The sequence below is a fragment of the Oreochromis aureus genome, linkage group 17 (assembly GCF_013358895.1).
Source record: "Oreochromis aureus strain Israel breed Guangdong linkage group 17, ZZ_aureus, whole genome shotgun sequence".
NCBI lineage: Eukaryota > Metazoa > Chordata > Actinopteri > Cichliformes > Cichlidae > Oreochromis > Oreochromis aureus.
Window position 1 is genome coordinate 34,716,055 of NC_052958.1, and position 27,171 is coordinate 34,743,225.

Consider the following 27,171-nt stretch of genomic DNA (forward strand, 5'->3'; position numbering starts at 1 on the left):
CAGGCCAGACAGAATATTAGGTGCTGGAATCTGGGCATTGCAACTTAGGCAGAAGTTAAAGACGGAAACCTTGACTTGCCTCCTCCTAGCTAGGAACACCTAGTTGCCAGTGTTCCTAGCTACGTGGGATTACAGCTTAGCAAACTATGTCGAGCTTAAATTCAGAGTATTATGTGTCACGAAAGACCACATTAACCTGCCCATGACCAGTTACGGTTTAAAATCAGCTGAAAGCACAAGCTGATTCTTTGATTTACGGCTTGTTTTAAATACAGTTGAGTCGCTATAGGGGAAATATGTTTTATATGTGAAAACTGTTAAGCTGTACCTTAATAGAACCATAGAATTGATTACAAACTGTGTGTTGCATTGCATAATACAGAACACATGCCAAGAATACCTGTTCAGTCAATAAAATTAATTTCTCTTTGATCTGCCTACAAGCAAAAGCAATTTCCATATCTTGTTTGTCAGGTTATGGGGCAATAATATTTAATGTTTAAATGTCTCCATTTCAGAGCTCTAATGTGCAGTCACCACCTTAGGGAAAAAAACAAAAAACAATAGCACCGAGAGCACTTTCAGCAATAAAATAATTAACTTGAATGACCCATGAAATGCCCCTTTTTATGTGAGTACGCACAGAGCCTGAAGCAAATTACGCTGCCTTACAGAGAAGGTTTATGACGTGAAACCCGTTGCTTCTTGCTGGGGTTTTAGGTTTATCAAGTCAACTAAAGCAAAGAAAGCCTGGCAGTGTTTAACTTTATTTGCAATATTCTCTTCTGGTATCACCAAAATGTACACCCTCTGATACAACACAGGAAATAATTCACAAATGATGGAAAATTATAGTATTCAACTCCAGAGCGGTCATTTGCTGCCGTGACATCATTCTTACCTCATGCGATAGTGCAACTTGATACTGGTTTCATCTGTGACCTCGAACTCGTAGTTTGGGGGATACCAAGTGCCAGTGAGCTCATCGTACAGGGCAAATAGGTTATGGCACAAGGGAGAGATAGCTGAGAGACAGAAGAGCAGAGGGGGATCAATATTCAGGCTATTAGAATAATGACATTGGAAGAAGATTACAGCCTGTTTAAAGAGAGTGTTTAAGAGATGTGGAATACAATCTGCTTCTAAACAGACACATAGACAGCAATGATCCCACTATGTCTGTGCAAAAAATTAAATGTTTTATGACTCGTAGAAAAGGCTCCACTCTGTCCATCTGTTGTTCTGACTCAGGATGCGCCAGTCTGATATCTGGATCAGATACTGGTTGGATCCCAACTAGCTGGATCAGATACTGGTTGGATCCTGACTAGCTGGATAGGATACTGGAGAAAATGCACTGATCTACAGCAGTTCTATTCAGTTAACTACACCATGCAACAGCAGCAGGGTACTGGCTGTTAGCCAGAGTGCTAACATAGCATGGAGGAAGCTGGCAGTAAAAGGACAGCAGCTGGGAGACATTTCACACTACAGAGCTACATTTGCACAGCACCAACAACAGCTTTTATTTTGTATGTTTCACATGTTTTTATTTTCACCTCAAACGTGGGTTAAAGTGAGTTGATGCAGGTAAAAAGCTGAAATGACGATATTGATATCTTTCTTACTCCCTCTTGCAGCCTCAAATTTATATATTGTTCACATTTGTTTACATATCTCTGTGTGTGCGTTGTCTGGCTGTCACCAAAACTGAAGCTTCTGGTACCTTTTAATACCAAAGTTCCATAAAATCATGTATGTTCCTGTTTTTTGGTATCAAGTTTGAAATCCCACCATTGTGATAAGGAAAGCTAGGTAGCTAGGAGTATTATTGGTTAGTTAGAGAAATAAATGTGCATACATGTAAAGGCAATGAGAGTGTTTAAGAGACGTGGAATACAATCCATTTTTAAACAGAGACAAAAATAAGTGTACTTTTGCTTAATAATTCTGTTCTTGGCAAAATCTAAAACTTGACAGTCAGCATATTTAAGATTGCACAGCCAACAGGTATAAGATTAAAGCTAATCATTATTAATAACTGTATGCTTTTGTCTTCTGAATCTGGATCTCCCATTTTACTATACACTACATTCAGTTACAAAAAAAAAGTAAAATACACTCTTAATTACTGCAACAGGAATAGATTAAATCAAAGAACTGGCAAATGATGATTCTGTAAACAAGTTAGCCACTTACAGCATTTCTTGGCAGCTTCCACACAGAGGTTCTCGGCAGTGTAGTGGCCTTTTGGGTATTTCAGTGGGTCAATGTCGGGTCTGTAAAAGTGGATTTCCAGGCCTTTAATGGAAGCAGGTGAGGAAGAAGTCTGGGGTTTCCTAGGTTTCCTCATCTTCAAACAGAGTTGCCTGCCCAACTCCATCATGTACAAAGTTGGCATTCAGACCCTAGACAAGTGAAATAAAAAAAAACAGAAAAAAAAGGAGGGGGGGGGGGAGTGGGAATGTTAGAATTACATTTGGAAATTCTTCAAATTTTGGTCTGTAGAGAGCAAAACTGTGAAAATTTACTGTGCTGATAGAATGAAGAACAGGCAACTCATACAAGCTTCATGTACCGCAGGTTCCTAATGATTATCTAGTTGAGGAACACATATTTCTCATCCTCTGCCACTGCCAGGGATCACATATTCAAACTATAACATTTAATCTAATTAATATTTTTAGTTATCTTGTAATGTGTTACTCTGTAGATATTTTAATAGACATTTTATTCTCTGGCAGCTCTAATGCTATAACATTGTGACCACAGTCACATGATAACTCACTGAAAACTTCAATTATATTCAATATTCCACTAATGGTCACAGGGTTTCAAACTTTAGTTCTTCCTACTTGGTTGTGGTGGCTTAAAGGAAGTTCACTATCTTAAACTAATTACTAAATAAAACCATTATAAGCTTGAGAGCACAAGAACTAACTTTGTAGTTGCTTAACAGTCATTCCCATTACAGCATAAGTAATTATATAATGTTACTGAACGCCACAACAGCGACCTGGCCTTAAAGTCAGCCGGTCAAGATGAGCCGCTCAAGTTCAAAGTGAGCATCAGAATATGGAAAAAAGATGATTTAAGTGGCATGGATGTTGGTATCACATAGGCTGGGCTGACAATTACTTAACCATGTCTACAGTTTATAGAAAAAATATCCATTGAGTGGCAGTTCTGCAGAAGTGTCTTGTTGTTGTCAGTGTTGATTGGCCAGACTGCTTCGATTTGATGGGAAGGCAACGGTAACTAAAATAAAAACACGTTACAACCAAGGTATGTAGAAGAGCATACTCTGAAGAGCAACACAGGAAACCTTGAAGCTGACAGGCTAAAGCAGCAGAAGACCATAATGGGCACCACTCCTGTAAGCTAAAAACAGGAAATTGAGGCAACAATTCACAAGGGCTCACCAAACTTGGACAATAGGAAATTGGAAAAATGCCTCCTGGTCTTATGAGTCTTTATTTCTTCTGCAACTTTCAGATGGTTGGGTCATAATTTGGAAAACCTTCCATTCTGCCTTAAACCAAAGATTCAGGCTGCTGCTGGTGGTGGTGTGGGGAATATTTTCTTAGTGCACTTAGGGGTCATTGGTACCAACTGACCGTTGTTCAAATACCACAGTCTACCTGAGTATTGTTGCTGTCCATTCCTTTTTATATCACTATGTATGCAATTCAATCAGATTTCCCAAACATGAAAATGAGATCTCTGTACACAAATGCCATTTACAGCTACTAGATCTCAACCCAATAGAGCATTTTTGGGATGTGGTGGAATGGAAGATTTGCAGTCAACTGTTCTCCAATAGTGGTGTGATGCAATCATGTCAATAAGAACAAACACCTCTGAGGAATTTTTCTAGCACCTTGTTGAAAACATGTCTATCACAATAAGATGTGCTGAACAGAATAGGTTAGGTTTAGGATTTAAAATGTAAAGTGTCACATTTTCACCAATTCTTTTTTGAACAACATGGTCTATGTGCTATATAGATTATTTAATGTTGGCAGAGTCCAGGAGAACCATTATTATGACATGTTCTTTATACCTTCAAAAGGGACAACACTTTCTCGCTCTCACTACAGAAGCAGACCAACAAACCAAGAAAGTATGTGTTTTAAGACCCCAGAGAGCCACGAGATGTGAAATCACAGCACTTTCTATCTATAGCAGATTCCCGTACAGCAAGTGGGGAAAGGCTTTAACCATGCAATGCTCAAGTCAAGTGCGCATGCATCGACCAGCATGCAGCCTGTTTCAGTTCTGCCTGCTTTTTCTCTTTACTTTAACTTAGTACTTAGTGTCTTTGTCTACATAATTTCCTTAGGGATTATTAAAGTATTCTGATTCTCAGTTTTTCACCTAAAGAACTTCTGCTCCCAACATACACTCAACTTAACAAAACAATTAACTATTATTCCACATAGAATACAGCACACTCCTAAGTAAAATATTGCATAAAAGCCAAGGCAAGGGATCAACAATTATTGGAAAAAACAATTATTGGAAAAAAGACAAACAAACTTGAATTTAACCTTAAAGATTGAATTAAACCTCACTCGACAAATTAACAACAAAGAAGTCATCAGGGGAAAAACGCATACTAATATTTGGTTTCCAGAATTTGCTGCCAATACTTCACATATACTGGCGCCATGATGAGCTTGGGCAACTTTGAGTTCTTTTGTTTACAAAGAACTATCAACATCCTGCAAGAAGCTGACATTCCAGCAATCCCACCTCACCACAACTCAGCACCCAGCTTAGGCACACACCAGCACCACCAGTGCCTTGTTCTCAGTTAACTCCGTTTTCTGTATAGATACAATTAAAAAATTACTGTATTATTGCATTTATCAACTATGCTGCACATTTTTCCCTGCATGCTCTGGTTTCAAAGTCATTCGTTAATCGTATTTCTTTGTTTTTTTATTGTAGCATTAAAAATAAATATTTTACATAGGTAATTGCGTTTGTTTATCTATTTACGTCTCAGTCTCCTTATTGCCTCTATTTAGAGAACATTTCCCTTCTAAAGTTTCTTTGAGCTACTTAAAAGAGAAAAACTTCCATTTATTCATCGTTCTATGGCTACACTTCACAACGCTAAACCCCTAATGCTATATATCCCCATCAAGCTAATTTCCGTATATATTACTATTGTTATTGTTATTATTATTGGTGGTGGTGTTTAATAATTCCACTCAATGCCATATCCCCCACATTAAGCTTGTTTCCCTACACCAGCTTTCATCTAGCACTTATCATTTCTCATCACTTTTCATCAATGTTACAGCTGAATTTCTTAAGAAGAGATTTTCAATGACTCATTCTTTTTTTTGTTACTCAGTCAGTGTTCCTCTGCGCACTTCATTTATCATCAGTACTTAAGAAAGTCACTATCGCTTTTTGGTTTCATATTAAAATGTAAAAATGCATAAAATGTATTTATGAGAAATACATTTTCTAATAAACAAAGTTTATCCTAATGATAAACACAGTTTATCACAAAGTTTATCATAAAGCAAACACAAATGACGTGGCAGCAAACTTGTGACACCAGTTCGATGAGACTTGTGCAATGATTACGCCACTACTTTCCACAGCAGTTGAAAAAACAAATTGTTAAGAGCTGATTCCCTTGGTAACTTCATGTATACATTATGTCTGGAGCATTTTTTTTCCACCAAACAAAACAAGACTTTGGAAGAGTTTATAATGTTACTATTGTCTGGCAGTAAAAGCTGAATTTTCTAAAATGTAGGTAAAATTAAGTCTTCACAAAAGACAGAACAAAGAATGCCTCTACCTGTGCCCACATTTTTCACAGAAAAAAAGACAAAATGTGTTGCCTTAAAGCTGTAACAGTGGATGCATTAGTCACCACCAGCCTTGTTGCTAATGTTCCTGTGTGATGTTCTGCAGACAGGAGTCATACTTGATGAAAGCACTGTAGCCCTGAACTTTTCTCACCATTATCCAGCAGAACTATATGTGACAATGCAAAAGTCAAACCAAGTCCCATTAAACTGTCATTAACCTCCCAACTCGCAAATACAAAGTCCAATTGTGAGTGTGTGTCCAAGTGTAACAATAAAGCAACAATAAAGTTGTTTTTTCCAGCATTTCTAATAGTAACACATTTAAAGGAAACTACATTGTTTACTACACTGAGAAAGAAAAGCTTTGAGCAATGCCCTGATATGATTCATGTGTGAAAACCACTAGCAATATATCTGCAAACTGCTTGACAGGACTCCTCTAACTACAATTCGGGTTCTTATTCAATTGGAGAAGTGTCAGAAGTGAGTTTTATTTACGTCGTATCACTATTGACGAGTTCTATTGAATGCGGAAAATGATGAGGCAATGTAGTTCAGATATTTGTTACAAAAAATAACATGAAGACAGGCTCAGCATGTGATGCATACTTTGCTACCTGTGCTCAAAGTATTACAAACAACAAAGTTGGAGGTGGACAAACTATGGGATGAAACCGTTTCCTGATTTCCTCACATATATTTGTCCCACCCACATCCTTATGTCTGTGATATGTCCACACAGGTCAACATAACACAGGCTATTATACAGGGTACGCATTTTTTTTACTTACGTCTAGAGCTGGGAAATATAAGATTTTTTCATATCACGATATGTTTTTTTCATTTCAGGCGATAACGATATAATATGATATTTGGCTTTGGCTTATATCACGATATAAGCCAAATAACTATATTTGTAAGATTTAAATGTGCCATTGCTCACAAGTAAAATGTGAAATAATCAGCAGCTTGTTTTGATTTAAATATTTATTTCCCATAATAAGTTCAACAGGGCAGATGTACTTAAAGAACATGAGACTTCAGTTTCAGATAAATAAAGGCAAATATTGCAAACTACACAAAAGGTAGCCGCTAAAGCATTTAAGTTTCAGAATAGAACAAACAACACAGACCACTAAATTGTCAATTCCACTTAGAAACAAAATATTAATTCTAAAAATAAATCTTAGTTTGTTTTACAGAAGAACAGACAAAATTGACTAACTTTTGTCAATATCAAATAAACTGAGAACTAAAAGGAAATTCTCAATCTCTCCTTGTTGTATACCTTAGCTATTACCTCAGTTAGCTGCTTGAATCCTTCATTTTCGACCATGTTTATTTGTAGCATGTCTTTAGCAAGACGGTAGGCTATGGCATTCGTTATGTCGCTATGTCTCTTAGCTTTTTTGTCATATGGTAAGACGCTGGAGAAAGCCGACTCAATTGACTGTTGTTGCTTCGCAGGGATTCTCCTGGTTGTTTTCGATGACGAATTAGTGCTTTTAGTCTACGGAACTTCTCTGGCCCTTCCTTTCGACAATCTCTCTGGCATTGGAACCGTCATCTGTGTTCTCTTCGGTAACCTGGTCACCCAAGCTCTCGGTTGATTTTTCTCTAGCGGGCAAACTCATTTTCTCCATTAACCGGCCGGCACAGCGGCTGGCTGCTTCCCAAACAAATACACATGTGCGCCTTGGCACTTGTGCTGTACGTAACAAGTCACGTGACGTGACGCTGCAGCTGTGATTGGTTCGGCTATGCGCTACTTAATTTGGATTGGCTGTTCTTTTTTTTTTAAGACAGGAAGAGAGAGAGATGAGGTCTATCGCAATAGTTTCATTTTTCTATTGAGAAAAAGTTATTTCGCGATATATATCGTTATCGTTCTATCGCCCAGCTCTACTTACGTCCCTATAAACTTTTTATTACATTACATTTGAAATGCTTTGTGGATGACTTAGGCAGAGTAGGGTGGTAAATGCACACTTTACATTACTGTATAACTTACAGTACATGCATTAACCATCCACAATGAATTCAAAATGATGAAGTCACTTTTCCCTAATGACTGAAAACTAAGACAGTCCGATTTAAAATGTATTTAAATATGGATTAAAAGCACCATGGGAACAAATTCATGTGAATATCAAGAAAATGAAAATGGAAAAAAAGGAGCTTTTTTCCCCCATGACATCCTGCTGTTGCACACATATTATAGCTACATTCAAGCAAGAACAGGTGTTTATGAGTTTTATGGAGTGCAATTAAAATGTTACTTGGATTATCAGATGTAACTCCAGTGCTACACATGCAAATAAGAATGTTGCAAACACTGACAATGTAGGCTAACACCAAAATCCAAAGTCCTGCATGGGACAAATTTTGCAAACATGTGCTTGCCAGTAGACTGCTGGAACCAACCTATTATCTCAGAATCAAACAAAAGGAAGTCCCATGGCCCTACCTGTGACTGAGTACACAGGCCACACAATTGCCTTCCCTAGTCTGGGCCTCACACCCCACCGGATGATGTGGTTTCTCTCACCATCTCATTACCTTTTCGTTCTTTTTTTTTTATTATTTTTTTTTTTACTTCAGTTGAATTCTATTCAAATGTCAAGTATATTGAGTGCCCAAGAAAGGAACCTATTCAGCTTATTTGCAGTTTACAGTTGGGTCTACAAAGTAGCTTTGCTTCATAGTTCAAAATAATGATAATAATATCCATCTTATTTTGGGGATCCCCTCAGTTCATCCTGTCAGAAAAAAAAACTTTTTAGCTTCTCACCCATTTCATTATGGGTTTATAATCAGCTCAAATGATTAATCAGTTCTCAAATAATTGGTCTACTGATCAACAACTTGGCCAGACGTTTCAGCTATAGCTCAATTACAGTTTAATTATTAATGCTGTAAGACCAATAAGTACTGGGTTGTGACAGCAGTATTAATCCATTATAAGGGTCTAAGGAAAGTCAAGCAATTAAAAGATCATTTAACTAGCGCCGAATCCTACAAAAGACTTACATTTTACTTTCTGTTTCAGATGATTCACATTCAATCCGTTACTTTTGTCATAATCATATGACTTGTGTCTAAGCCACAACACAATGAGTCAAAAGATAAAAGTATTTTCATAGACTGTTCATTAACCTGGCTCTGTTTTATTTTCTGTTAACTTATGGAAGCATGACTAAGTGATTGGATGGCAAGGGATAGAGACTTTGTTTTTATTATAGGTTAGTTATTATTTTTGAATCCCATGTTATGCAGTTTAGAAGGTGAAAAAAAAAATACATTCCAGACCATATTTTTTAAACATTTATCCATATGTAATTACTGGAATTAAATCTTTATCATACAGTACCTGCACTTAAGATTTCAGAAGAAACTAATAATAAGACTTTAAAACAGAAAAGAAGTAGGTAATCACTGAAAGTAAACTTAAAACAAAAAGAAAAAAAATGAAGGACCATTTTGTAACAATTTTTAATTAGGTATCAATAATGTGTTACATAAGTGTCTCACTTAAATAACAATACAGAGAAACTCAAATATGGTCAAGCATTACCATCAAAAGTGCCACTTAGCTATCAGGAGAAAAAGTCATCATAACGTGCTCTTTGATGTCAAATATCAGGGTGAATACCAAAAGGTGGGCATACCGAGATCAACGAGATCAAAGTAAAGTTCAACTATGATCACGTTTCCATATGTATGCACATTAAAAAAATGTCATCAACAATCTTTTTGAATTACACTAATCTGTTAATCATTTCTGGTTATCATTGTAGATAAATCTGTGACTTGTTCAATCAGATCAATAAATTTTCGACCAAAAGTACAGCTGGGGAAAAGCTCTAGGAACTATATTCTAATTAATGTTCAACATAAAATTTTAGGAAGTCGTGATAACGTCGGAAACCTTTTTCTGCCTCTCTGTTCATGTGTTTTTGTGTGTGCTGTGGATCAAAAAAAAAAATGTGCCCACCTCTGTCAGCCTCAAAGCCACTTACCTTTCACTGCTTGGCTTTTTATTTTACTTAATGTGACATTTCCAGCCTGAAACAGGCGTTTATTTTCACTTACTGTCACTGGACCAAAGGCTTCTGCGTCAATTAATTGTCTGGTCTACTGTGTGGGTTATACAAAACGTCAAAAATCGTGGGAAAGACCCATCACGAGTTCCCAGAATCCAAGCTAAATGTCTTGTTTACAACAATGAAAAAACAAACAAACAAACAAACAAACAACGGCAGTAGCATGAATCACAGACAAAAAAAGAGAAATAATCACATTTGAAAAGATGAAACTAGTGGCTTTGTCATTTTTGCTGTAAAAAACGAAACGGTTTTTTAAACGTACAGATTTGATTTTTAAAGGCAATAAACTGACCAGTCGACTGTAGTGTACTAATTTCATGTGGAGGATACCAAATTAATCCCGCATGTGTTTGTTCTCTTTTAATGAACAAAATTCATAAAAATGCCGAAGCCAATCATGTTATGTAATTCTGCCTTTTCTGTGTTAGTCACCTCTGGGTCCACTTTGTCAGATACAAAACTTGAGCTTAGCCATTATTACCAAATCCTTTATAACAATCCTAAACACAGAATATTCATGTGAATCTAATCCACGATTTGCCTTGACATGTTAAATGTTTTAATGGAACATAATCAGATTCTTTTTGTATATTACGGTAAATCGGATTACATAAATTGTGTAATACATATGCTAATAATTCGTCCTCGCTTTCCTTAAGCCTACTCATCCTTCACCGTACTTCTGTATCGTTTAAATAATATAATTATAGTTTAACCCATCTTCCTGTATTGTGACAGTGATAATGGAGGCGGTGCCATTCCTATCAAGTGCATTGACGTTGGTTAACGTGAGCATGCTAGCTAGTAAGTTAACTTAGATAGCCAAAGAAAAGCCCAACACCAACATCTTTACTCTTGGCAGCATCGGAGAATGATGACAAACGACAGGATGTGTTTAACAGACCAGAAGACGCGCTCCGTGTTCGACGGAAATATTTAATAAATGGTTATTTACTCACCTACCAAGCTTGGCCAGACAGCTGGCAAGTTACTTCCGTTTCGTTTTGTACATTAGACGCGTCGACCAAGTCGGCGCGCCTTCTCTAAAAGCTTTGTAAGTATCAGCTGCCGTATATTAATTCCAAAACGTCCCAAGAAAGTATAAATATCCCGAAGAAAAGCGGTGCGAAGTTAATTCCACGGTTTTCTCCCGTTAGTATACCGTATTTTTTAACGGAGGAGAAAACAGCCTTCCTCTACTCTAGCTCTAACCCTTCCTGACAAGAACCGTCCCCTTCCCGAAAACGACGCAGTGGCTGGCGGTAAAAGCTGGCAGCTGATTGGCTGTGAGACCTTTCAGTGGAGATGACGACACAAGTCCTTGAGCGGCCATAAACATAAACTGTTGTTCCTATTTTCTGAGCGTTTTGCGTTACTTCCAGCCTCAGGTTTAGCTTAAATGACTTGATGATGATGATGATACAGAAAGAAAAAAACTCAAGTAAAATTAAACAATGATCTGATGTATTTATTTACTGCATTTGATATCTTCGATGCAGAAAATGCCAAAGAATGTCAGTAATGTAAGTGACTATGCAAAAGTAAAACCCAGCTTTCACTCATCCACTTTCTTATCCGCTTATAACTATGGAGGACGAATTTTGATTCTCCGCCTAAGAACCAATACAACACTGTAAAATTATACCATTACAAGCCCTGCGTTTAAAGCTTCTTATAGATTGATCTTATAGATGAGCCCAAATGTATATAAAAAAGAAAGATTGGGAAATATATTAATTTATTCATTACTTGTAACTGCTGTGCTCCAGCAATTAGAACAGATGGAACTACCGATAAAATAGTGGAAAAAAAAATGGAAATATTTCAAAATACTTTTTCTTCAGCTTCTTCAACCCCCTAAATAATAAGGTCAATCACAAACCAAAAGACTGGAAAACACTGGTTTAATATTCAACAGTCTGTTTTGTATGAAAAACTCTAGTTTTTGGTCTCCAATGAAACAAAAATATAAGTTCTTATATGAAGTTACTACAAAAACACGTAATGGGGCAAAAAGTACGAGTAGAAGCAGAGTAAATACATAAAGTATTTATTTGTGAAATGTAGTGAATGAGAAGGAGAAAGGTGTAACAGTAAACATGCATGATGTGGAGGAAGTGAAGGTGGATAAGATTAAATAACTGAGGTCGACCATTCAAAGGAACAGAGTGCACAGGAGAGGTGAAGCCAGTGGAGATGAGTGTTGGGTGATATGCAAAAAGAAGGATAGCAGCAAGAGAAAAAAAGGAAGGTTTACAAGATGGTTGTGGGACCCTGCAGTGATGTAATGTGTGGAGGCAGTGGCAATGATGAAGATGTTAAGATTTTCATGGGGAGTGAGCAAGATGGATAAGAAATGAATACATTACAAGGATGTTAGAGAGGCAAGGCTGAGATGATTTCGGGATGTGCAGAAGATTGATTTGCCGGGCAGGAGTTAAAGAAAAAGGCATCACAGAGAAGATTTGTGGATGTACAAGGAAGGAGGACATGCAGACAGTTGGTGTGATAAAAGGATGAAGGCTAAGATGGAGACAGACATTCTGCTGTGGCAGCCATTACAGGAACAGCTGAAAGAAAGAGAAGAAGAAGAAAGAGGAGGACGAAGAGGAGGAGAATTAATAGAAGTGTATCAACATTGATGTTTTTGATTTCATAACCCAGTTGATGACACTTTGCTCAAAAAGGCTTTATTATTTTATTTAATAATAACAATAATAATAATAATAATAAATAAAATTAAAATTAAAATTAAATAAACAATAAAAGCAAAGGTGAATCAAATAGACCAATATGGCAAGGCTGGGATGGTCCATTTGGTAAAGTAAATCCGTTGGGCATGTTTCTTTGCCTTTAGACAATAATTCTGATGGCAAAAGAACCAAACAGGACAGGCGGAAAATTTTTAAAAAAAGACTTTATTATACCCCCTTAATATTCTCAATTCAACTCTGAACTTAAATACTATAAATGACACTATAATAATAATAATAATAATAAACCCTTAAGAACACAATAAGGAGACTGCCCCAATCCCCTTCGCTGAGTCCCCAATTCAAGGTCCATGATGAGCACTCAGTGTTCATTTTAGAGTTAAATCCCTCAACAACAACAAAGAAAATAGAAAAAAGAAAATCAAAAGCTTGGCGTTCTTAGAACCACTGATCTCTTGAATTCATTCATTTCACTGTAAAGCCCACTTTCAGTGCATGTGCCAGAGGCTTAGTTTCCATCCACTCCTGCTACTCATATTGCCAGACTTCTCGTCTGCATTGCTTGTGATTAGCTATATTTGAGTTTAGTCATCTTTAGCCGAAACTTGATGTGAGCACTGGAGAACATCCTGACTTCAGCAGAAAAGCTGAGATGTACAGTAAGCTATGTAAAGTACAAGTTCACCAACTGCTGTGGTACAGACGGTGAGGCTTATCGTTCCATCTTAGCCTTTCTGTAGGTGGCAGTTTCTTCTAGACCGCTATTTTCAGATTGTGTTTCCAGAATATTGCATGCGTTAATATCCCAGTTTTTTCTTGTAACTAACACCAAGGGGCCCGACGCTGTGTTCTTTTGATTGTGGTTTGTCCACAGCCTCTCTGTCAGTGCATTCCCATACCAAAGAAATACCTGCGAGCTATGAATGTCAATTCATTCCCTTTGCAAGCACTTCCCCTTCTCTGTTTTCCTTCAAGTATAGCTGTAAGGCTGTTGCAATCATCTGACTGGCAGCCCACATTTGCGCCAGCTCTGTGATTACACAAAGAGTAACTCAAACACGGTTTACACCTAAAACCATGTGTCCTACAATTGTAACCAGTGAGAGAGGCTTCCTTGGAAGTTACAGAATCCAGGAAGTGTGCAGAAATGTGTGACTAACTGTTTTCTTAGAGCTAAGAATCAGCGAGTCATCGTCTCTGGGTGATATCAGCGCTCAGAGACAAATGGAGTTTCCCTGCTGAGTGCAGACAAAGGATCAAACAGCGATGCTGGGTGATTGTGTGCAGATACTGCTACGTGTTTCAGAATTTTTAAACTGCACTGTCACGAGTGTCCTTGTAAACACAGACACTGACTTTAAGCCCCTCTGTGTACCACTTGTAACAGGTTTAGACCACACAAACACAAATGTAGAAATGCATTTGCATCTATAAGGAGACTTTAAGTGAGTAATGCTATAGTGTTTGTCCTATGGAGACATATTTTTATGGTTTATTCACAGCACAAAGCTCGACTTGTGTGGCTACAATGCAATTGCATTTACAGGACATCAAAATGTTGATCTAGTGCAAATGAATGCTAAAAATGCAGCAGCAGAAAGCGTAGCCAAAGTGAGCTTATCTCAACCTTTTCCTCTCACACTAATGAAACGGTGAGAGTTGGCAACACAGCAGCAGTTATCAGCTTTGAGCCACCTGAACTACTGATGCAACACTGTCTGAGATGGGGATCAGAGTTGATAAAAAGAAGAAAGAAGAAGAAGAAAAACATTTCTCCCTGCAACAAAAAAGGAGGAAAGGAAAGTTCCTGAAAGACATTTTTTAAAGTGGCTGGCTCATATCAAGGGGAGGGAATTCCCTTGGCACATCCAAGCAAGCTCAATTACTGCCACACATTAAAGGAAGTATGAGAAAAATTCCCCATGGTGGAGGGTCATGGGAAGAGGCTGTCCTCGTCTCGAAAGCGACTTTAAATGTTTTTTGCTTTTGCGTATTTTGTTATCAAAACACAGCCTTGCCACAATACAGCACGTATAGCTCCGAGTGAGAAAAACACGCGACTCGAGGCGGGATTTAGCAGATTGAGGTTAACGTGAGAGAAAAACAAAATAAGTATCATGACTCTTCAGGGGCTTTCCGCAGCTTTCAGCGGCAGCATGTACCCTTTACATACGAAGGACAGGTGCAGAGTGACCCCGCGGTTTATCAGACATGACTCAAACAGTGCTTGCATTATTCAAAATAGTATGTTCCGAAAAAAAAAGAAGTGCGATTCATTTTTTGGAGTGAACTGGCATCGATAGATCGCAGATTAGCAAACTGAGTCACCAAAACAACAACTCGGTAGTTCGTACTAAAATGGAGACTCACTCAAAGCCGTTGTGTTGTTGTTCACGCAGTATAATGGAAGGAATGAGTAGTGTCCCTCTATTAGTAAAACCGGATGACTGAGCAAAAACAACAACAACAACAAAAACCCACAGTTTCATGTCCTTTCACGTTTTACATGAGTCACTGCAAGTGAACCCTGCTTTAGTTTAGAGGAATTCAGCAGCAGTTCATTACTTTATAAGGGTTCACAAACGGATTACACAACACAGAAACATTTGTGTGCTTCTGCTTCAACCCCACCACAAAGCGCTATAATAATACTAGTAATAAGACTAATAATAATGGATCTGTAGCGACCCCTGTTGGTAGCAATGTGAAACTAGTTGCCGCCAGCGTTTCCATCGGGACCAAATACAGCTTCTTCTACTTGAGCTGTTATTTTTAATCACTCTCAAATGATCAAGCAATGCAAAGCTCATTTATTTTAAGGTGATGAATGAGAGGGCTTCATGTTTCCAGTGTTTTAAATGCTTATTAGACCTATATGGTCATAGTCAGGAGGAGCTCCATAAACTGAGTTTGTGCTTATGAATTCCAGAAGAAGGCTAAACTGCAGGATTCATTGGTTTTGGGTGTGTTAAGTAAGTACAATGCGTCTGTTTGCTTCTAAGGAATTCACTGCGTCACATTCCTGGGGTGGTTCTGCCCTCATATTTTTGTAAATTTTTCTTTTCTTCCTTTAAGATTACCTTTACTTTTATCTTAGAAGAACTTTGAGAGAAAACAGCGCTGATTCTGCCAATGACGAGCAAGAAGGGCCAGAAATTGTTAACAAATTAATAAAAGAACTAAACAAAAAACAAACTCTGAAGTTCGCTTGGGTCGACGATGCTTGCATTCTTATCTAATGTGCTTTTCGATATTTGATACTAATGTTCAGTCGACTCTCACGCAAGAGATGAAAAACCTATAAAGAAAAAAAAAATCATCCATCTGAACTCAACTGCTTTTGTGTTGTTCGATATAAAGATAAAATATTTACTGACCTTTGAAAATCTGAGGCATATTATAAATATTGTACTGCTGGGGAAAGTAACTCACTGAAGATGATCCTAAACTACGGATTTTGGCTCCGTGGCTTTTCACTGAAGTGCTGAACACTGTCATAAATGTGCTGTTAGATTCAACATCGGGACGTTATTTTGGAAATGAAAACACACAGACAGACACTTGGACATCCTTTACAAACTTTATTATTCAGCATATCACAACAAATGCCGTTTACATACCCACACTTGTCCACCTTCTCTTTGGTTCTTCTGCCTCGTTAGCCGACTGTGCCACTTTGACCACTGCACTAGTGTCAAGTTGGCAGCCATCCTTCAGTTATCACAGTACTGTACCTTCGATGGGGACAGCATCAGCACTGTGATAACTGAACCAGGGCAGCCTGTCAAATCTAGCAGTCCAAGACTTCACTCCACTTTGTCATCCACCAATAAAATCCTTGCTGTAGGTCAGCAGGTGCAAAGACAACATTCCATTTGCATTTTTCTTTTGCAGCTTGTTTTCTCCTCATGCAAAACAAGTTTTGCAAATTTCTTTTACTTACTTAGATATGAATAATTTGAAATAACCTTTCATTTACACACTAACAGCCATGTAACGTAACATGTGATATTTATAAAGTGTCCTTTACACCAATGGTCTTCAGCTCTCTAAACATGAGAAAACTGGTAAAATAATAAAGCAGACAGAGGGAGGGGGAAAAAAGCAAACAAAACAAACTATATTTTACAGCTGATTAGAGAAACAAATGTCTGGACCATGTGTAAAGTTGCAGACAGTTACAGTCACAGGATCCTCCTCATCCAGGCGTCTACTGTCTCAAATCCATCTGAGAGCAAGGTGATGCTACAGTAGTGTGTCAGTTTATTCAGGCTTATGAGGTTTTTACCACCTGCACAATCAAACTAATGCCCTACAGTTATCAATGTTTTTAAAAGGCAGACTCTGCTATGCATTAAGCTATATCCTAATAATGTTTCTACACCCTTTTTTCCTTGCTCAGGTATGAGAGCTGCACAGTGAGAGTCACAGGTGCCTCGGTGGAGAGCTGTGAAACGTGAAGCAAAGCGGTTTTCATAAGGAAACACGATTTAATTTTTTTTTACAGGGGTTTTACCTGTCTTGAAAAGGGGGCGGGGGCAAGACTGCGCATGCGGTTTGACCCGCTTAGTTAGTCAGAGTCCTCGTTCCACATAAAAAAAAATACCCAAAACAAAAACCACTCAGGTTTCTCATCTTTGTTTCCATTTTGCTGCCGCACACAAAGGCTGGCTAACGTTTCCCATCTTGAAACAACAACATTGCACTCCCTCACCGCCTTCCCGCCATGACTTCTTCGACACAAACTGCCTACTGTACACAGGCTATTCATACCAGCCACAAGGCCGAGTGATGTCAGACTTGTTATGATTCTCCTCGCGGGTTCCTCCCCTTCCCCTCCCTTACCCGCGCGCGCCGCGCGAGAAGCCTCTCGAGCAGTCCGGTCGCGTCGCTGGCCGTAGCTGCTCCTCCTCCTCGTCGTCGTCTGCCCGCCCTCTGTACTTCATGTAAACAACTCCATTAGCCCCGCTGCACAGGGGCACTAGCAAAAAAAAAAAAAAAAAAAAAAAAAAAAAAAAAAATGGACGTGTCAGACGTGGACAGCAAAGCAACATGTGTAACTACACAGAGCAGCGGTGTCAGGCTCGGAGCGACGTCTGCTGTCGGTAGTGACTATAAAAACAGCCCCTGTGATGAAAGCGCGTCCATATTGCGTAAAGCCCTAATGTAAATAGTCGAGGAATGGCTTATAACCCACTAACAGTGAAGGCAGCAGGGAGGCATTGAGACCAGGAGTAAAGACAGCAAAGTGAGCTAAAGAGGAATAAGCACTGTCGAAGCTTGTCGTTGCTTTCCCCCCTCAAAGAAGAAAAAAAAATAAAAAGTTGTCCAAACAGAAACAACAGTTATTTACGTCAGCTCACGCAAACATGCACGCTTGTTTTCACTAGCATAAATGTGCACGTGAAAAAAGCGACTTCATGCAAAAACACACATATTTATACATAAGTGCAACGTTCGCAGTGAATATTGTGCAGCCAAACGTTAACGCCCAGCGTTGCACACACACCCCTTTTCTGGGCAAAAACAATCAGCATGCTGTGGAATCTAAATATAATCATTTCTTTTTAATTGCATCCAACTCGCATTTAACGCGTGACGAACAACGAGCTCGCTTACCTGCAATCCCCCTGTTTAACGCCCCGTGTTTACATGAATATTTTTAATGACGCAGCAAGACCACACAGAGCAACGTGATTGTCGCCATTTTTTGTTGTTATTGAATTCTCCAAAGCCATGTGACAAAAAAAGAGAGAAAAAAAGATCGTGATTTTAAAATCAGGTTTCCGGTTTCGCGGACAAAAACTAGTTTTCCGAAGCTAAAAAATAAAAATAATAAAATAGAAGAAAAATACAATGAAGAAAAAAAAAAGGTTAATCTTCTGAGCTGCTGGTCTGATGGATTAGTCTGGTTACTCCACTGACTGAGGACTGAAGGTTGTGCGCAGTATTTGACAGCTCCGGGACGCTGCCACCGCCGTATGGCTCGCAACAAGTACTCCCTAGATTCCACCCGTACGCAAATGTTTCGCGGAATGACGGCGTCTCGTTTGCTTGTTTCTGCGCCTCATGCCAGCAGTGCGAAAGCGTGAGAAATTAAGCAGCATTGAAAAGGCTCCGATCGGCTGAAAATGCTGTCAACAAGTGGTGAAATCCAAGCATGACCCACTACTTTAAATGATTAGGGGTAACGAGCACGATTTTAACGCAGAACTCTTACCATTGGTAAATATTTAATTTCATTTTTTTAAAGTGACCTTCCCACTGCGAAGCAATCAACTGTGTAATATAAATAAACCCACTTTTTAAAATGTTATTATTATTATTATTTTTTACATTGGTCGGACATCTTATGTACTTTAAGACCGACAATAATTATTTTATTTTTTAAATTATCTTTTTACTTTTTTAACTTTTTTTTTTTTTTTTTTGCTTTATTTCGATGTATTTGGACGCGCCTACGTGAGGTAAATATTAATATTTTAACACGTGTCTATGATAGATTGGCAGATAGATGGATGGATAGAACAGCAGTATTTCTTTTCTACACTCATGCCCTTGTTAAATATAATTTTTAAAAAAAGTAAACTTCGCCCCCTCTGTCTTAGAGTGACCCATTAGCCTACATATGTTTGTGGGCTGTATATTGAAAAAAAAACTACAGTAACCAGTTTACCCTGCGACGTTCTCCCATCCGCATTTTTTCTGGATGAATGTGCGCAGTAAAATAGGGCGTTCTGGAGACTCCCTCATTCATTTGCAGACAAATCGCTATTCTTAAAGACGTAGGCGTAGCGTAACGTATGCATAAGAGAGCCTGAAGAAAAAAGAAAAGAGGGTGTTTCGACTTGATCCGAGTCTGAGACCAGGATAGTCCCACCGCGCGCAGAAAGTGGGCTCTGTCTGCGTAAAGATCCACAGACTCCAGAGACAGGCTGAAATTTACATTGGCAGAGCTACTTTTTTTTTAACCGTCCTAACCTTAGATCTATTTGATTGCTCATGCTTGCAACTGATGAGGAATTTAATTAAAAAGTGAGCCTGTCTCTGTCTCTTGCGCACAACTGGCAGAAGTGACATCTGAGCATCTTAGAGTTTTTGTTTTCACTGTAGCTTTTAAGACATGGCCAAGTTATTCCGAGCTGCTATCATGGGTCCACCGGGATCAGGGAAAGGAACGATATCCAAGAGGATTGCGCAAAGTTTTGGCCTGCAGTATCTGTCCAGTGGTCATTTTCTACGAGAGGGCATAGCGGCAAAAACAGGTAGGATATGCACAGCAACCCAAACGGCAATACTGTGGTGTAAACAGGAAGAAACCGTGCGCAGAGGGAAAAGTTGATGAAACTCTTAATTTTCTTCGCTGCATATCTTAACTTCACGATCCCCTTTCTCCCGTGACTGCAAATATCGCAAAAATACCAATCCTCCTAAGGTTGCAGGAGGAAGTTGTGCGCATTTGTCTGTGTCCACAGTTGTTTCACTGCAAACCTGGAGCTCTTTATCCCAACTGCACCGCGCATGACGTTTATTGTTATTTCCAACTGTATCTGATTTCAGTCAAATTCACCCAGAGCACTAACTCCAGCACTTTCTTCAAGCAGCCTAAAACCGTTTTTTTTTTGCGTGCGTGTGTACCTCTGCACTTCCTCATTGTGACAATAAGGTTGAGTTCACTATGAAGGGCTTAAGTAAAAGCACATGTGCTTTAAGAAAGAGTAAGAGTTTACACTGTAATTTCAAATGGATAAGGCTCCAGGTTTGTAGAGTGTCTGGTGAGACCTCCACACTGGCACAACCGGCCCTGTCCTGTTTTGTTTATGAACTTCAGAATCAGGAATCACAAACAGACACGCGTTGTCTGTTTTCACCTGTCTGTTGTGTATCAGAGGCAGGCTTGCTGGTGAAGACCTATGTAGAGAGAAGCATGCTGGTGCCTGACCATGTGATGACCAGACTGATGCTGCCCAGACTGGAACAGCTGAGCGGTCACAGCTGGCTGCTGGATGGTAAGAAGAACTGGGTTGTTGTTTTTTGTTACAATGAATGCTTCTTTCTTTTCTTTGCTCTTCTTTTCTTTTCTTTTTTATTAACACTTACATATAGCACCCTCCTCCACTACTCTGTCTTTATTGTTTGTAGTGAGGTTGGGAGGGATGTTTTCATGATGCAGCCTCATGGCAGTATTAGGAACTGCCAGCTATCTTTCAAATCTGATTGGCCACCACTCGGTGCCACCCCTCAAATCCTGACTCTGAAAGTTAGAGAAAAAAAAAGAAAGAAAGAAAGCAAAGACACACTTCTGCATTTTCAGAAATTTACCACAAAGAGTCATATGCTTTGGCTTTACTTAAATCTGAGGGGATTAAAAAATACTCTCCTCACTATTCTAAATGTGTGAGTAATAAAGTTACTGAAAGTACTGATTTTGCAGGTGTGTGTACACGCTTCACTGGTAAAATAAAATGTAAAAAACACTTTCCCCTGCTTATTTAAGCATTTACAGGCAATAACATTGTTCGGTTACGTTTCACCCTCACAACCCCTCCAAAAAAGATCACTTTTTTATGATATTCTAATCATATGCTAATAATCATATACTTTTCATCAGCCAGTCATTAATAGCAGTCTTTATACAGGATACTCATACTTTTGGAGGAACTTGTTACATGAATAAAGCGCTGACTTTGCAGGTTACCATGTCTTTTTCAAGGTTGAATATTAGCCACTGCCATCAAGAGAAATGCAAAACATTGATGAAACAAGCTAGTGGGTGTTAAACCGATTCAAACCTTGAAGCATGATCAGTAAACAAATAATTGAGCAAGAGGGAAAGCAAATCAAGGTTACACACACACACACACACACACACACACACACACACACACACACACACACACAGACATACACGCTTGCATTTCCTCGATCATGCCTCTATCATGCCTTTGATAATCTGTGTTGCTGGTGCCAACTGGATATTTGTTTGAATGGCGTGTTTGGTTTTTACCATTCAAAGTTAGTGTCATGCTTTTATTTACCTAGCTACATACATGCACTATAGAGTCCCAAAGTCTTTGGCATGTCTTCACTATTTTGTGTCTCTTTCTGTGTTGCAAATTTTGATTTAGTGCTTTTCTGTGATTCATTTGTGGGCTCCGGCATGGCAGCTCTAACTGTGGTGGTTAGAGTTTTAACGGTGCCTTACTAACCAAACAAAAGAACAGGAGTGTTCGAGAACTGTCAATTCTTGGACACAGAGGAAAGGCACAAACCAGGGACACTGTGTAATGTAACATTTAAGGTCAACTGGAAAAAAGTGCGTTGTCATAGCCAACAGAACTAGAAATACAGAATCCATTTGTAGATTTGACTTCTGCCATCGTACGTCCTTGAAAAATTTTGTATCGACTTTCTTGGCTTAGGGTTTCTGAGTAAAAAAAGAGAAAGGAAGAAGTGTCCAGATAAAGATCAAAGCACCCAAAACAAACGTTTAATGTGCAAGTGTCATAACAAAAACATGGCATATAATAGGGGCTGCGCCCCTCCTGAAGTCCACAGTTGTCTCCACTGCTTTGACACCGTTTAGCTCCAGGTTGTTGTCTCTACATCAGGCTGTCAGCCTGTCAGTTCCCCCCTATCGGCAGACTCATCCCCACCTGAGATGACCCCAATAAGGGTCATGTTGTCTGCAAACATCAGAAGTTTGAAGCATGGTGATTGTAGGTGCAGCAGTTGGATTGGCAGTGTTAGGAAGCATTTTTTTACTTTCATAGTTAAATATCTCATTAACTTATTGACAGATTGTCGTGACATTTTGTAGAGATGTTTGTGCCCCACAGAGAATACTTGGTGATCACGAGCAGGTGGTATATCCTCTGACTTCGTTTAAATGCCGTCACATGAACAAATTTCCACAGTGATTCTTTTATGATCTTCAAAACTGACAATCCCATCAGAGCGTTTGCTGTCACATAGTTATTCAATATTAAAACACTAACAAACTAAACTATAAGATGTACTAAAACCACAAAACATCAAGAAGTTACTCTTGCGGATCTGAACACGTTAGCTTGTTTATGTTAGCAGTGTATTCCTGTAAATACGGCTTCACAACTGCCTCCAGCATGAATGTAAGGTGCTGACTTGTCGTTTCTGCTGGTGCTTGATAAAAGCAGTGTAACTGAAAGCTTTGGGTTTTTGTTTCACCCCATTCATTCACAAGTGCAAAATCCTGATATAATATCATGACTGCAAGCCATTCCACAGGAAAACTGGAAACACGTTCTGCCAGCTGGTGATATTAGCGAGAGGAAATAACAGCGTCTGAAACTGTGAAACAGAATATTTCATGTGTATAGTGTTTCTTCCTCATGCTTTTGACTGAGCTGTGATCATACCTTCAAAAGTGCACGTACACTTTTTAGTCTTTTAGGTAACTCAGTGTGTGTAACATTGCTTTTTTCCTGGTTGACTACTCAATGACTCATGTTTTTCCTTCCCTCTCCCTGACTGTGCCTAGGTTTCCCCCGCACACTCGGACAGGCTTTGGCCCTCAACAATTTGTATCAGCTAGACTTGGTTATCAGCCTTAACATCCCCTATGAGACTCTCAAGGAGAGACTGAGCGACCGCTGGATCCATCCAGCCAGTGGCAGAGTCTACAACATGGGCTTCAACCCTCCCCAAGTGCAGGTGTCAGCGGTCTGGAAGTGGCAACATAGCCACAAAGTTGAAATATGGAATTTAGATTTTTATTTTTTGTGTGGATGTTTCTTCCTGACGGGTTTTGTGTCATTGCGTTTTTTTTTAAAGCTGGTAGGGATATAGTGCTTTCCTTCTACAGGGTGGAAACCTGCCAAAATGAAACGCTGAAACCAGATGAGGGGGAGGATTGTTGCCACTCCACCCTCCCGCACCACCACCACCACCACCACCACAACTTTATGATTAGTTTTCTTCAGTTTTTTTTTTTTTAAGTTTCCAAAGTCCCAGTTAGCACATAATCATAGCTATCTTATCTTATATATAACTGACTTATCATTATCTTAAATATGCAATATTTAACATTGTGTGACTCATAGTAGTGTGACGTGAAGATATGAAGACTCCAGTGCACATTAGCGATTCACAAATATGACATTGTTGTTTTTAGGGAGTATTTCTTATGGTTAAAGTGTTCTTAAAATTAACTGCAAATTCTAAGCATGAACTAATTACAATGGAATCAGATTGCCATATTAGTATCTTATGTTGACTATAATATTCCTGAAAGCTGTTAGAGTGGGTGGATGAAACCCATTATCACCTCATATATTCTTAATATGTGAGCTCCTTAAGATCAATATATGGCTATCATGCTGACTGCATATTGTGGACTTAATGCAGCATACGCAGGCAAATGCACTGTTGTTTGCTAATTTAGTGTATTGTGCTGTGCTTCAATCCCATTTGCAAATGTCATTTCAGTGATTTGTGTTGTGTTTGCCTTTGCTGCGCTGTTGTAACCTTGCATTGCCTTCCTCAGGGTAAGGATGACATCACAGGAGAGCCACTGATTCAGCACGATGACGACAAGCCGGAGGCTCTGATGGCCAGACTGAGACATTACAAAGATGTGGCAAAACCCGTAATTGATTTGTACAAGTCAGTAAATAATTGCACTTCATTTGATCTTACTTTATATTTCGTTATTTTTTACATTTGTTTAATCATAGTCATATTTAAATAGCTTCTAAAGGAAGTATAAAGTATGATAATTTAATATAAGTAATACAGCTTGGGTTTAAACATTACAGTTGTATGTGTGTAAATGTTTGGTCACAGAGCTACAAATAAGTGACTTCTTATTACCCAACTTCATCTTTGCATTGTCAAGTTTGCATTAGTCACAGTTAGCATGGCACGCCTGACTCTCAAATTATTGTCAGTTCAGTTGAAATGTGGGGACTGTAGGAAATAAGCTTTGAGCCTCTAATAGAAAACTCAATACACTTGATGCATCCGTTCTAAATTGTCCATTTTGTGGTATAGCCTCCAGATAATGTAAGAACTGTACCCACAACCTACTTTCCCTCTCATTTGTTCTCATATTTCTTCACTCAGGTCACAAGGAATCCTGCACTCATTTTCCGGTACAGAGACAGACCGGATTTGGCCTTATATCAATTCTCTCCTCAGCACCAAGATGCACACACAGCCATCAGATACCTGCCAGGCTCAGACACCATGAGTCTACCCCGAATGAACAAAAAACAAAGGGGAGGGGGGGGAGGAAGTGCAGTGGTGCCTTTACGTACTGGCCTGGTGTCAGCTTTCGGTTTTGTTATTAAGAATGAGCTTTGGAACAATGGACCAGGTCACTGACACACATGTTTCTCATTAACTGTCCAGTTTTCCAAACGAAAGGTTGTATGAAAATTTCCAAAGACTTATAGAATGAAGATTGTGACAAATTCTGATTCAGAATCCTGACAGTCAAACATTCAAGATCATTCAAGCCTGCTAAAAACCAAAATGCTTAAACATCCAAATTTTGCACAACATTTTCATTAATCAGTTTATCACACATGAATTTTGATCTTCAGTTGCTCCAATCCAACCACTGAATAAGCCAATATGGAAAAAGTAAACACTAATGTGTGATTTTATTTTATAGTAAAACCAAAAAACGGTGGGGAAAATAATAGTCACATGATTAAAAACACTTACAGTTTTTAAAATATAAATCACAGCATAAAATATTATCACATTATTGCCTAGAAAACACACACACAAAGAGTAAATCTTCTTATGCAATTGCCTTAACTGAGCAATAGTAATGTTCATCATCGCCTCTTATATGAAAACATCATTTGAGTTATTTTTTTCTTATACACTAGAAACCTTTAAAGCCTGTGTGCTACATGTGAAGTCATCTGTTACATACAAAACTGTGTTTTCTTTAAATGTATCTGTGATTGTACACTATATCCATCAGTTACACAGACAGTGCAAGCTGTATCAAACAGCTAATCTTTTGCAGAAATGCTGTTAACTTTGGTTAGTCGTCTTTGGACTTGTACAAGAATCCCGTACAGTGACTCAGCAGCACTGGGATGAAGATCAGTGCCTTCAGTGTTGTTACATTCCTTAAAACATGCCATGAGGTTGCCTTGAGATTCTGATCTCCAAAATGTGATATTTTTGGTATGCTGCAATGACTTTGCAGTGATTGTTCAGCTAAATACTTTTATGATTCTGATATGGTCATAGATGCAAAGATGTTCTCGTTTCTGGATTGTTTGAATGTATAAATCAGTGCTGCAGGGTGAACAAAATGTAGTAGGCCTTTGCAGACTTTGCTTTGTAGCTTTTTTTGTTTCATGTAATTGTTTGAAAGTCACAATGATTATTCACAATACAGAATAGCTTATGAAATGCTGACTAAGAGAGTAACCAACACCTCCATCATCAAAAACATTTTTAAAATATTTGGTGTAACTCTGTCAGTGCTATCCAACCATTTTAAAAACTTGTATGTAAATTAGCATCTGTTTTATTCCCTGCAGCATATTTCCCACGAGCTTCTCTTTGTTTTACATCCCAGGTTTGTAATGAGTTTTTTTTTCATTATCTGTGTTTTGAGGGTATGGGTATGTTGTACATTTGATTTAAAAGTACAATGAGTTGACTCTCATATTGTAACTAGAAGACCATGAGGAAGTACACATGAGAGTGCAACAGAGCCTGGGGAAGGAGCGAAATAAACTGATACATGTTTGCTAATGTAGGACAAATCCAGACTCTTAGAGGGAAGTGGGTTTACATTGTGCTGTGTAGGACTGAATGCTTCTTAAATGAATGGGTGTGGCAATGAGTTTTTTGCCCCGTGTTCATAAAGTGCTGTCAAAACATGTTAGGCATGTTAAATCTGTTTTCCCATGTCAGCTTTCATTGTTATTCTGCGATACTTGCTTAGCAACATGCACTTGTGCACACCTAGATAAGTGTCTTAAGATCACACAATATTGTGTAAGAGAGATAGGAGATAATTAAATGAATGATAATAATGGGTGTACAAACACACACCTTGTGTGTACAGTGCGTTCTTTAAACTGTTTCTCTACTTAATAAAGAGGGCAGTGTGACCACAACAACTTATGCAATAGTTACTCCTAGGACTCTAAATACAGTGCATGCTTCTGTTTATACGATGGCAGTTTCTCTTCCTTCCTTTCTGTCTTTCTTTCTTGAAAATATAAATGTGTGACTCTTTATCTCTCAAATCCTCAGAGGAAAGCAAAAACCCAAAATCTAAACGTGTGCCAGCTGCAGGGCAACGCTAACACACACTAAAACCACACGAGCATGCTTAGGAATACTATCTCTGTCCTCCCATCGTGTCTAATCCTCTCTGATCTGTAAATCAACCCCACGTGAATTAGAGCTTGGGTGAAAGACCTTCTCCACCGTCGCGGATTACCGTCTCATCTGCTGTGTTTACCTTCGACGGGAGGCGCAGCAGGGCCAACTGTG

General features: G+C 38.7%; 2 protein-coding genes and 1 long non-coding RNA gene across 4 annotated transcripts in view; 1 reads left to right on the plus strand and 2 right to left on the minus strand.

Annotated features, from left to right (window-relative positions):
- jak1 (Janus kinase 1) overlaps window positions 1-11,170 on the minus strand; it is a 31,315-nt gene extending 20,145 nt beyond the window's left edge. Inside the window, exons 1-3 of one of the 2 annotated variants that reach the window (XM_031760271.2) lie at window positions 10,907-11,170; window positions 2,200-2,408; window positions 902-1,025 (exon numbers count right to left, since the gene is read on the minus strand). In XM_031760271.2, coding sequence (XP_031616131.1) covers window positions 902-1,025; window positions 2,200-2,401 — 326 coding nt within the window. In that variant the 5' untranslated portion in view covers window positions 2,402-2,408; window positions 10,907-11,170. Of the gene's footprint in view, window positions 1-901; window positions 1,026-2,199; window positions 2,409-10,902 lie in introns of both variants that reach the window. The other variant, XM_031760270.2, reaches the window with a different exon arrangement.
- A 5,043-nt stretch (window positions 11,171-16,213) lies between these two features.
- On the minus strand, window positions 16,214-19,180 carry LOC120433877. Its single transcript, XR_005608812.1, has 2 exons — window positions 18,277-19,180; window positions 16,214-17,638 (listed from the first exon to the last, which is right to left on the minus strand). It is a non-coding gene; the product is annotated as an uncharacterized LOC120433877 (long non-coding RNA).
- Window positions 19,181-19,462: 282 nt separating this feature from the next.
- ak4 (adenylate kinase 4) lies at window positions 19,463-26,789 on the plus strand. Its single transcript, XM_031760195.2, has 5 exons — window positions 19,463-19,922; window positions 20,547-20,666; window positions 23,177-23,349; window positions 24,182-24,300; window positions 24,760-26,789. The coding sequence occupies exons 1-5, from the start codon at window positions 19,781-19,783 to the stop codon at window positions 24,884-24,886; spliced, it is 681 nt and encodes a 226-aa protein (XP_031616055.1). The 5' UTR covers window positions 19,463-19,780; the 3' UTR covers window positions 24,887-26,789.
- The last annotated feature ends 382 nt before the right edge of the window (window positions 26,790-27,171 follow it).